At 40.4% G+C, this 12321-nt stretch overlaps 1 protein-coding gene across 1 annotated transcript in view; it reads right to left on the bottom strand.

The window, feature by feature from the left end:
• lck (LCK proto-oncogene, Src family tyrosine kinase) overlaps nt 1–11563 on the bottom strand; it is a 47293-nt gene extending 35730 nt beyond the window's left edge. Inside the window, exons 1-2 of the mRNA XM_061248572.1 lie at nt 11211–11563; nt 3004–3113 (exon numbers count right to left, since the gene is read on the bottom strand). Of these exons, the coding sequence (XP_061104556.1) occupies nt 3004–3108 (105 nt within the window). The 5' untranslated portion in view covers nt 3109–3113; nt 11211–11563. The remainder of the gene's footprint in view (nt 1–3003; nt 3114–11210) is intronic.
• Between the last annotated feature and the right edge of the window lie 758 nt (nt 11564–12321).

The raw sequence follows: 12321 nt of genomic DNA on the forward strand, positions 1-12321 counted from the left end.
GAGGTCTTTGTTTATGTTTTGCTTCGTTCGGACAAAAGATCGTAGACAAAGATCTGTTCTCACACATGTGCCATTCTCTTCTGAAAGCAGTTTAAATGGGCGTCTAATTAAACGGAGGAAGTTGACGGAACAGTCAGACTTCACACACAAAAGCCAAACTCCCGCCTCCCCCCCTCCTCCTCCTGCCCCCCACACTTCTCAGAACGCAGTTCAGACCTCAGGTAGGGGAAGAGCGGATGACTTCATCGCTGAGGGTTATAGCCGTGTAAACACTATCAGCCACCATCTATTGACAGCGCTGGTTGAGAAGCTCGGCCTCAGGGAAGGGGTTTTTGGTGTTACTCAAAGCTTAAATTGTCTAAGTGACCTCACCTTCACCTCACCTTGGTCCAGTATTTCAAAACTTTTTTTTCGGTTGGATTTCAGTATTCTGATTGGGTACTTCAAAAACTAGAAGCTCTGGTTGTGATCCTAAAAAATTGGGATAAGCATTTTTGGCAATACAATCCTACCTAGAATCTACGTCAAAAATTCCGAGGTGGATAGTTTTGATGCTGAATATCAGGATAGTCTTAGATCCCACTGAAAGGTTGGATTCCGGATGGACTCAAGGTTGATGTAGGGACATACGGAGCACATGGCACATGTTTAATAGGTTCTTTTATCCAATGATGAGCAGGGAAATCAACAGGAACACCAGCGCTTCCACAACACTATCCATTCTAAATGGACAATAGAACATTCGAAATGCACTCCATGTACCGCGCGGGGTACTTGGCGGATCGGATTGAAATGTTCGATCTAAATCTCGTCGCGCAATCTCATCGGCGCATCGACCTTTCGTATAAACAAAGCGCCTCGGTTTTTTTTTCCTATTCAGAGAATCCGGAGATTCCGGAGATCCGGAGAACCGCAGCGCAATGAATTCACCCGTGCCGGTACACGTCCCGCCTCGGCCGCGCGTCGTTGTGACGTCTAATCAAAACGGCGAGCTGCATGTTTATGCCTGTCTGCAGTTATGTAATCACCAGTTTAAAAAAACAAAAACAAACAACAACCAGAAACAAGTTTAAGTTCTCTGTTTCAGAGGTGACTTAACATTGATAAATATTCTGTGTCAATTATTAGCCAATTATTTTCTGCTCTGAAACCACAGGAAGCAAGTCTAAAGTTTTGATAAAAAAAGCTTCAAGCATTGGAAATTAATAAATACATTCATAAATACACATTTTTACTGTGGTTATGTGTCTCCCTTTTAAGAGGTCACAGACTTGAACCTCTGAAACAAATTCCGAATAATCTTCTGTGATCATTGATCACTATCTCTCAAATTTCCATTTTCTTTTGAAGTGAATTGCTCACCCAGCCAGAGTGAGATTCGCGGACTGAATGTCACGGCAGTTCCTGCTAACGTCGCCTGCTTCTCCCGTCGTGAAAGCAGAGAGATTCATTTTCGATAACTATGATAACCACCTCAGCGCACACAAACACAACTCATTTCTGGGAACAGACTAGTGGGAAGGTGTACACCAGAGTTTTCCATGCAAATATCACAGAGGTGTTTAGTAGAACGTGGAATATAGAGCGCAGAATTTTACATTAGCACGGTCCCTATTGCTTGTCTTCAGTCAAATAAGCCTCAGTGAGAATATTTAGCAGTTCTCAAAGTTTGAAAATGATTTCACATTTTTTATTGTTATTTCCTATCAATCAGTATTCATGATTTACGTATGTGAGGCTTACTATAGCTTTTATGAGTCAAATTGTTTATGATTCTAAGGCATCAACCACAACCATGTTTTGGCCAGAACAAAATGACTTTAGATTTTAGATTGGAGTATTGGTGCTAGAGGTATGGGTAACAGTAAGATAAGGTTCCAGGAATTGGCATGAACTAATGTAGTCGTAAACTAATTACTACTGAGAAGTTAATCAGTCCAGCTCTGCTAATGTATTTGTACATCATTAATTGATGTTAACAACTACATTAGTTATTTCCAATTCATATTGGAATGAAAAAGTCAGTTCATGTATTTGTTCATAGTTATTATATTAACTAATTATGGATTCATCCTATGGTTTGCTAATGTATAAATATCATATACAAATTCATTAGTTTGCTGTTAATGCCAATTCATGAACCATTTTGTGAAGTTCACCGAGGTATGTTACACAGAGTGTCAGTAATCATGGTATTGGCTCTATGGCGTTGGAAATTGATCTTTGTGAAATAAAATCAGTGGTGAACGAGCTCCTTCCAGTGAGAGAAGGCCTGAATCCAGCGTTGAAAGGCATTTTGACATAAACGGACTCGGTTAACCCTAATATAGCTCAGGTTTCTAGCCTAAAAAAAGTGTCAGCTAAGAAATTGAAATGGAAATATGATCAGTCGGTCTGGATAAGAAGGGTTACTAAATCAGGGGTGATCAGGCCCGGGGTGGGAGCAGGCTTTTATTGTCAGCCCAGCGCTGCGATACGTGATTCAACCGATTAGCTCATCGTGGTCTTCAGTCAAAACCTTGGTGAGTAGATTCAGGTGTCTTAGTGTTGGGCCCTGTTCGGATAGCCTTGTGCTAAATGCCTTGTACATGCCATAGATTATAATGCCACTTATTTATAGTTGTTTACCCCAAATTGTATCTATGTGGTCACACTAGGACCCGTCCCTGTGTTCGATTTGCACTTTGAGTCGCTCTGGATAAGATTGTAAGTCGCTCTGCAAAATGCTTGTTCTAAGATGTAACTGCTTAACCCATAATATGTTCAGAAAAATTACTTACAATGAACACAGAGGTCGTTCTGATCGCTGTAGAAAGATTAGATTTTGTAGGAGTATCCTAAAGCCATTCATATAGCAAGTTTATAAAAAAAAAAACTTTTATATTTATCATGATAGTCACAATTCAATTTTGGCAAAAAAAATACCAAGCTAAATTGGTAATTAATAAGCGTAAAAAAAAGGTTTAAAAAAATGGGATTTGAGCTCATGCCCTCCCGGCTCACCTGATTGGAGGATTGAGGCGGGAGCGGGCAGTTGCAGTGCTCGCAGACTTCATCCAGGTTCTCGATCCAGTCATCGTCGTCATAGGAACTGCAGCTGCACCCCATCCTCCCTGAGCGAGAGAGCGCCGTTAAAACTGGGTCACGAGGCTAACGGGCTGCCAAACGCCATCTTCCACACTCCGCTGACACGCCCTGCCACTCAAACACTCCGCTGACACACCCTGCCACTTAAACACTCCGCTGACACAACCTGCCACTCAAACACTCCGCTGACACACCCTGCCACTCAAACACTCCGCTGACACACCCTGCCACTCAAACACTCCGCTAACACACCCTGCCACTCAAACACTCCGCTGACTCAACCTGCGACTCAAACACTCCTCTAACACAACCTGCCACTCAAACACTCCGCTGACTCAACCTGCCACTCAAACACTCCGCTGACACACCCTGCCACTCAAACACTCCGCTAACACAACCTGCCACTCAAACACTCCGCTGACACACCCTGCCACTCAAACACTCCGCTGACACAACCTGCCACTCAAACACTCCGCTAACACAACCTGCCACTCAAACACTCCGCTGACACAACCTGCCACTCAAACACTCCGCTGACACACCCTGCCACTCAAACACTCCGCTAACACAACCTGCCACTCAAACACTCCGCTAACACACCCTGCGACTCAAACACTCCGCTAACACAACCTGCCACTCAAACACTCCGCTAACACAACCTGCCACTCAAACACTCCGCTAACACACCCTGCGACTCAAACACTCCGCTAACACAACCTGCCACTCAAACACTCCGCTAACACAACCTGCCACTCAAACACTCCGCTGACACACCCTGCCACTCAAACACTCCGCTAACACAACCTGCCACTCAAACACTCCGCTAACACACCCTGCCACTCAAACACTCCGCTAACAAAACCTACAACTGTAACAGGCTCTAGTGGGGCGACATGGCTCAGGCAGTAAGCATCCGAATGCCACACAATGTCTGGCATTCGGAGGGTTGCCGGTTCGATCCCCCGCCCTGGGTGTGTCGAAGTGTCCCTGAGCAAGACACCTAACCCCCAAATGCTCCTGACGAGCTGGTCGGCGCCTTGCATGGCAGCCAATCGCCGTTGGTGTGTGAGTGTGTGTATGAATGGGTGAATGAGAAGCATCAATTGTACAGCGCTTTGGATAAAGGTGCTATATAAATGCCAACCATTTACCGCCAAACGCCGTCTTCGACAATCTACTAACCCAACCTGCTCTCTCTTCTCTGCTTTCAATTTCTGTTCCTTTCTTTTTCTCTCTGCTCGTTTCAGTTGCTTTTTACCATTACATTACATTACATTACATTAATGGCATTTGGCAGACGCTCTTATCCAGAGCGACGTACAAGTGCAAAGTGCATACCCATATCCAGGGATAAGGGCGCTGAAAGACCCTAGAGGGAATGAAAGACCCTAGAGGGATTACCATCAGTTATTTGTCTAAGAAACAAAAAAAGCAACCGGAATTAACCAACAAAAATAGGAAAAATATTATATAACATGAACCAGAGTGGTACCAACAGAGTCTAAAAAACTATAATTTCGTTTTTCATTCATACCGTCAGTGTGAATATCTCAACAATTGTATTTAATCTGCCCAAATAGCAAGCTGATTCTGTTCCTAAATTTGGGTTGAAAACTTTCCAGTAAATGTGTTCATTCCCAAACACGGTGCAGATTGCGATATCATTTCAACAACAGTTTTTTCATTATTTAAATAGCAGGTAAGAGGAAATTGGCAGCTCACAGGCGTGCAGGACGCCCAGTTCTGCCAAGGTGCTGGCAGACTCAGAAAACAGTATTGTTCAGCAGGTTTGTACCAGATTACCACCTGAAACAGAACAGAACAACCTCAAACACGATGTACAGCCACAGCCCTATCTACGGAGAGCGATTTAACGCTTTATTTTAATTACAGGTTACAGGTTAAAGCAGCACCCGTATAACACCAACCATCGGTGTATATCTCCAAAATAAACAATTTTACATTAGCCACTTTTTGTTCACTTTTCCCAGGGTATAACGGTAGGGTAGGAGCACAAAATTACATTTTTGATATTCAATTGAATGACATTTCTTGTATTGTGCGTTGTACAGAGATGCTGTCACAAAGGTGCTTCCTTAAAGCATAAATAAAAAGGAAAATAGGGTTAGGTTTAGGGTTAGGAAATAAGGGGTAAAAAAAAAAAAATGTGCTCCACATTCTGTTCTGCCACAGCCTCTCAAACACAATCTCACTGGCCTCTCTGTTGCCGTCAGACTCACACAACGTGTGTATGTACAGTGGAGTACACACACAAACTCACACAACGTGTGTACGTACAGTGGAGTACACACACACACAGTCACACAACGTGTGTACGTACATTAGAGTACACACACAAACTCACACAACGTGTGTATGTACATTAGAGTACACACACAAACTCACACAACGTGTGTACGTACAGTGGAGTACACACACAGTCACACAACGTGTGTACATACAGTGGAGTACACACACAAACTCACACAACATGTGTATGTACAGTGGAGTACACACACAAACTCACACAACGTGTGTATGTACATTAGAGTACACACACAAAGTCACACAACGTGTGTATGTACATTAGAGTACACACACAAAGTCACACAACGTGTATATGTACATTAGAGTACACACACAAACTCACACAACGTGTGTACGTACAGTGGAGTACACACACAAACTCACACAACGTGTGTATGTACATTAGAGTACACACACAAACTCACACAACGTGTGTATGTACATTAGAGTACACACACAAACTCACACAATGTGTGTATGTACATTACAGTACACACACAAAGTCACACTACGTGTGTATGTACATTACAGTACACACACAAAGTCACACTACGTGTGTATGTACATTAGAGTACACACACAATCTCACACAACGTGTGTACGTACATTAGAGTACACACACAAACTCACACAACGTGTGTACGTACATTAGAGTACACACACAAAGTCACACAATGTGTATATGTACATTAGAGTACACACACAAACTCACACAATGTGTGTATGTACATTAGAGTACACACACAAACTCACACAACGTGTGTATGTACATTAGAGTACACACACAAACTCACACAACGTGTATATGTACATTACAGTACACACACAAACTCACACAATGTGTATATGTACATTACAGTACACACACAAACTCACACAACGTGTGTACGTACAGTGGAGTACAAAGTAGAGCTCTTCTGAAACAAAGGGGGCATTAACGGATGGGACCACAGCTGGCCGGAGGGTCATGAAAACATCAGGGCCCGAGAGGAAACACTCTGGAGGCTTCGCCACGGAGCGTCAGGAGGCCGTGGGCCGCAGAGACGATATCTGAGCTACGGGAGACGGCAGTACTACCGGGAAATCACGCAGTACGGACTCGTAGAGGTCAGGGTCAGGGTTAGAGAGCAGGGTTAGGGTTACAAAGGTGTCATAGGCTTCCAGAGTATTTCATAGGTTCCGATGCACCAGGCAAGCTCCGTAAATCTTGCTTTTAAAAAATTCTGTTTTGTCGTAAGCTGTCCTTTGTAATAATTAGGTCTCAAATATGGATTAGAATGTTCTTCACTGAACATTCTACTGCTGATGTCATAATCAAGACTGATGACTGAAAGCCATGGAGTTCTAGAACACCGACACTGAAAAAAAGGTTAACACTGGGCCGGATCGAAATACGGAAAGCTATAATTTAATATCTAATTTCTTTAATTGCTCATCAGTCGGGGCAAGTCGACAGACAAAACCATGGGGCAAGTTTTTATTTGCTTGCGTCAAATCTCTGTAACTTAATATGAAACAGGACGCTTAATTATCGCCATGGTTGTCACACCCTTCTCTTCATCCTGTTTTATCCGTAGATGAATTCCCAGGCCTGATAAATCTCCTGCATGTAGGCGCTCCAGGTGGGAGAGGGAGATGTTTACTTCTGCGGGGAGATTAACGCAGTTCAGTGCCATGTCCCTTTTCTCTACAATGTATACAATATCTCTGTTTCCTGTGGGGAGGTAGGGTACGCCTAGTAAAAATAGAAATGGGATAAACTGCGGTGCACTGTAAATACGTGGACATAAAGAATGTGAAATCATGTAACATAGCACAATGCTAAGAGCAGGCCGTTTAGCGCAGCGATGCTCACCTTCTCCTGCCTCTGAAGTGAGCCTCCTGCTCAGCCTGCCTAAGAGCTGGATACTGTCGAGCACCGTATCGAGCTCGGTCTAGTATCAAATGTAATCATATGGCACTCTCAGGGCGCTGCGGGGCACAGAGTTCCCCCTGTAGCACTCCAGGATCAAACGCGTTTCATAAATTATATTATACACTCACCGGGCACTTTATTAGGAACATTTTTACTTTATTACATCTACGTATTCACGTGATTATCTAATCAGACAACTGTGTGGCAGCAGTGCCCGTGCATAAAGTCATGTAGATACGGGTCAGGAGCTTCAGTTAATGTTCACATCAACCATGAGAATGGGGAAAAAATGTGATCTATGGAATGATTGTTGGTGGCTGACAGGGTGGTTTGAGTATCTCAGAAACAGTTTATCTCCTGGGATTTTCATGCACACTAGTCTCTAGAGTTTGCATAGAATGGTGCAAAAAAACTAAAAGGAAATCCAACGAGCTGCAGTTCTGCCGACAGAAGCACCTGGTTTATGAGAGACGTGAAAACTAAAGGCTGAAACGTGTTTGATTGGACCCTAGGCTGTCGTCCCGAGTCTTAACTCTGAACGTAAGCTTGTTCTCGGTGTCTCTGTTGAGAGTGTGTTCACATGCTCTCTGGTCTTTTTTTGTTGTAACGGAAGGTCACAGAACTGGGTCACTCTGCTAATCTGCTAATCTGCTAATCTCAGGGCGGGGGGCGGGGGGTAGGGTGGAATAAACTGCTGTTATGGAAAGATTTCAACACACTTTTTTGTATATTATTATTATATTATTAGTATATTATTAAAGATAACGTATCCTTGAATAAAACACATAAAGTATTATAATTGCATTAGCCCATGCAAATAATAACAAATAATGGAAATAATCATCCTCGCTAGTGTTCTCAGACTTTATTAAATACATGAAAATAAACCTCAATAAAAAGTACATTCGTACTCTGGAGTGTGAGGATTTCTCTGTCACATACTGTGGCTAGTGTTCGATCACATTCATATATATATATATATATGTATATGTGTGTACATATGTATATATATATGTATATATGTGTATATGTATATATATGTATATATGTGTATATATATATGTGTATATATGTATATATATGTGTATATATGTGTATATATGTATATATGTATATATGTGTATATATGTATATATATGTATATATGTATATATGTGTATACATGTGTATATGTGTATATGTGTATATATGTATAAATGTGTATACATGTGTATATGTGTATATATGTATATATGTGTATATATGTGTATATATGTATATATGTGTATATATGTGTATATATGTATATATATGTGTATATATGTATATATATGTGTATATATGTGTATATATGTATATATGTATATATGTGTATATATGTATATATGTATATATGTGTATATATGTGTATATATGTATATATGTGTATATATGTGTATATGTGTATATATGTATATATGTGTATATATGTGTATATATGTATATATATGTGTATATATGTGTATATATGTATATATGTGTATATATGTGTATATATGTATATATATGTGTATATATGTGTATATATGTATATATATGTGTATATATGTGTATATATGTATATATGTATATATGTGTATATATGTGTATATATGTGTATATGTGTATATATGTATATATGTGTATATATGTGTATATATGTATATATATGTGTATATATGTGTATATATGTATATATGTGTATATATGTGTATATATGTATATATATGTGTATATATGTATATATGTGTATATATGTGTATATATGTATATATATGTGTATATATGTATATATATGTGTATGTATGTGTATATATGTATATATTTACCCTGTTATTGCACATGGTTCTGTAATAGCCTAGACTTCAGCTGTTCATTTCCAATTTGTTCTTTGAGTTTTAGGCACAAATAAATGATTAAATTTTCTTTCTTTCCCTCTTTCCTTCTTTCTTTGTTCTTGCTCACGGAAGTCGCTTTGCTGAAATCGCTGTTCACGTGAAGGTGAAAAGGAACATTACTTGTTAGATTGTTTGTTTGTCAAATTTAGGGGCCCAATATTGGCTGAAACGAGGGGATGCTTATGATTCCGTCAGCTTTGTTTCATAGTTCGCAGTAATTTTGTGTGTCCGTGTTGCTTGTTCAACTTACGTTTATTGTTGCCATAACGTTGGGTTAAATGAAGCCAAGGCCTCTTCGGTCATGGAGGTCAATATTACATCGATCAGTGGAGCAGAAATTCTTTTGTTTTTTTCGGTCAAAAAAAACAAAAAGCATCAAAATCAATCTAAAGCGTCAACATCGATCTAAAGCGTCAACATCGATCTAACGCATCAACATCGATCTAACGCATCACCATAATTCTAACACATCAACATCTATTTAATGAATCAACATCAATCTATGACATCAACATTAATCTACGGCATCAACATCGATCTATGGCATCAACATCGATCTAAAGTGTCAACATGACTACATCCAGCCCCTTAATGTCAGCATCATCAGTTTGTTTACAGATGAATAAATGCGATTAATGATTTTTTCCGGAATACCTCTGTCTTATCACAGCGCAATGTTCAGAATGAAGTCAACCTTGACTGAGTTCAAAAAGGTTGTTCTCCATCACAATAAAATAAACTCAAGTCATGTAGCACTACTCTGTCTCATGCTTTTGGTAAATGTTCATCAAACATTTTTTGCCACAGATTGTCACACTTTCATCCAAATTAAACTTCACCAATATTCAGAAGGAAATTGTTTTGTTTTACAGTTTTACATTTCCACTGATAGAACTTTAACGTTTCCAGTCATCGGCAGGAATGTCTGAACATTTGACCATCGTTTCTTGGGCCAGGTCTGGTCCACTGTGGACTAAGAGGCTTGCTACGGGATTTTCATTTTCCACCTGCTATTGGGCAAAGTGTTGTTACCTCCAACCTGGATCAGTCTCTGTTAAAGTGGACATTTCTTAGAAAAAGCCACTTGATGAACAGCTCTTGTCTTATTGCATTTACCACAGCAACAACAGTGCGTAGAATTAATACTTTACTCATCAGTAAAGGTAACTGTTTTAACCAGGGCTGTCCAAGGCTAACTCAAGACGACAGCTGTCCAGTTAGCAGGAAATGTGCAAAATAAAATAAAAACTGTAAGGATTTTAACAGTAATACTAAAAATGGGAATGGCTCTAATAACTAATGCAAAGACCACCTTATAGTGTCAAAGCTACGGGCACATAAACATAAAACCTCTTTATCAAAACCATTACCGAGAAATAAGACACCAATGTTATCATCAGAAAAAAATAACCAAGTTAATTAAATTGGAGCATAGAATTAGAGTGAAATTCTAATCCTGTAGTTTTTTGCCACCATTGTATTAAAGTGAAACTCAAAGTCTGACACCTTTAGTCCTGGTCCCCCGATAGGCCAGAGAAGTCCTGAGTGTAGTTCATCGAAGATGTACTGAACATTTTATACGCTGCATTCTGCCATGTGTCTACAGGACAAGTTATTATCGATCTCCAACAGAGCTATGGCAGCAAAAACAGGGTTTATTTCATGTTGCTCCACGGAACACTCTTGGAGTTGATTTAAATATTTTTTGATTTTATACCATTAGCATCTTGCCAAGGATTCAAGCTAAAACTCTTCAGGACATGAGGCAAGAACACAAGCCATTGACTTCCAAGGGACCACGTGGTTAGAAACTGTATTTTTAGGTTAAACTTTTGGAAAATGTCACAGGATTTAACAGTTTTTTTTCTTTTCTTTTCAAAAGTGATGCAATAACTACATGACATTTATTCAGTTAAATAAAATGATTTTTTCCGTTTTACTCCCGTCATTAAATTGTTTTTCATTGGCAATATTGTTGCTGTTACAGCGCTGATTAAATGACTTACCGGAGGTTTAGAGAATTCTGCCCAGATGGATGCTGGAGATTCTAGTGACCCACTGCTGAATGGTGACTGTCCATGACCAGAATCGCTGAATATCCCAAAAAATGTTTATTTGAAAGCTATTTTCTTAAATAAAAATTTAAATTTAAAAGTTTGAAAAATTCAGAGCGAGCGCTCTTTTAAAAAAACAAAAAACAGAAGAAGAAACAACCACTGCTGACACTGGGTGCCCAAGCTTCTTGGCATGAGGAGACGAGTGTGCTTCAACCCCTCCAACCTGTGACACAAAACACACACACACACACACACACACCGCAGGAGGCCCAGGGCTTCCTGTTGTTGGGAGGCGTTGGTTCATCTCTGCACTGCAGTAAGAGACGTTCACAGGTGTTACCTGCACAGCTGTGCAGCCTGGAATGTTCCGTTACTTTTCCTCATGATGGAGGATCGTGTGTGTGTGTGTGTGTGTGTGTGTGCGCGTGCATATGTGTCTGTGTGTGCGCGTGTGCATGTATGTGTGTGTGTGTACGTGTGTGTGTGCGCGTGTGCATGTGCGTGTGCGTGTGCATGCATATGTGTGTGTGAGTGTGTGTGCATGCATGTGTGTACATGTGTGTGTACGTGCGTGTGTGTGGGTGTGAGTGTGTGCATGTGCGTGTGTGCGTGTGTGCGTATTTGTGTGTGTGTGCGTGCATGTGTGTATGTATGTGATTGTATGAGTTTTGTGATCATAACTTCATGTGCAGATGCTTGTGAAGCAATGGTTGTTTTGGTCCAGAGGTTCTTTGTACATATTTTATTACAAATTACATGTTTTCTTTATCTGCTTTTCACATGAAATGCAAGGATTGCCAATCAGATTTCACGATACCGTCCTGTTGAAACACGTTTGTGATTCAGGGACCTTAAGGCACTCATGCGTATGAACAGGAACATATGATTCACCTCATTAGCAGATGAGTAGATGTGAGTTTGTGTGTGTGTCTGTGTGAGAGAGAGAGACTGTGTGTGTGTGAGAAAGAGAGAGTGTGTGTGAGTGTGAGAGAGAGAGTGTGTGTGTGAATGTGTGTGTGTGTGTGTGAAACAGTGTGTGTGTGAGTGTGTGTGTGAGAAA

This window comes from Conger conger, chromosome 1 (genome assembly GCF_963514075.1).
Source record: "Conger conger chromosome 1, fConCon1.1, whole genome shotgun sequence".
Classification (NCBI taxonomy): Eukaryota; Metazoa; Chordata; class Actinopteri; order Anguilliformes; family Congridae; genus Conger; species Conger conger.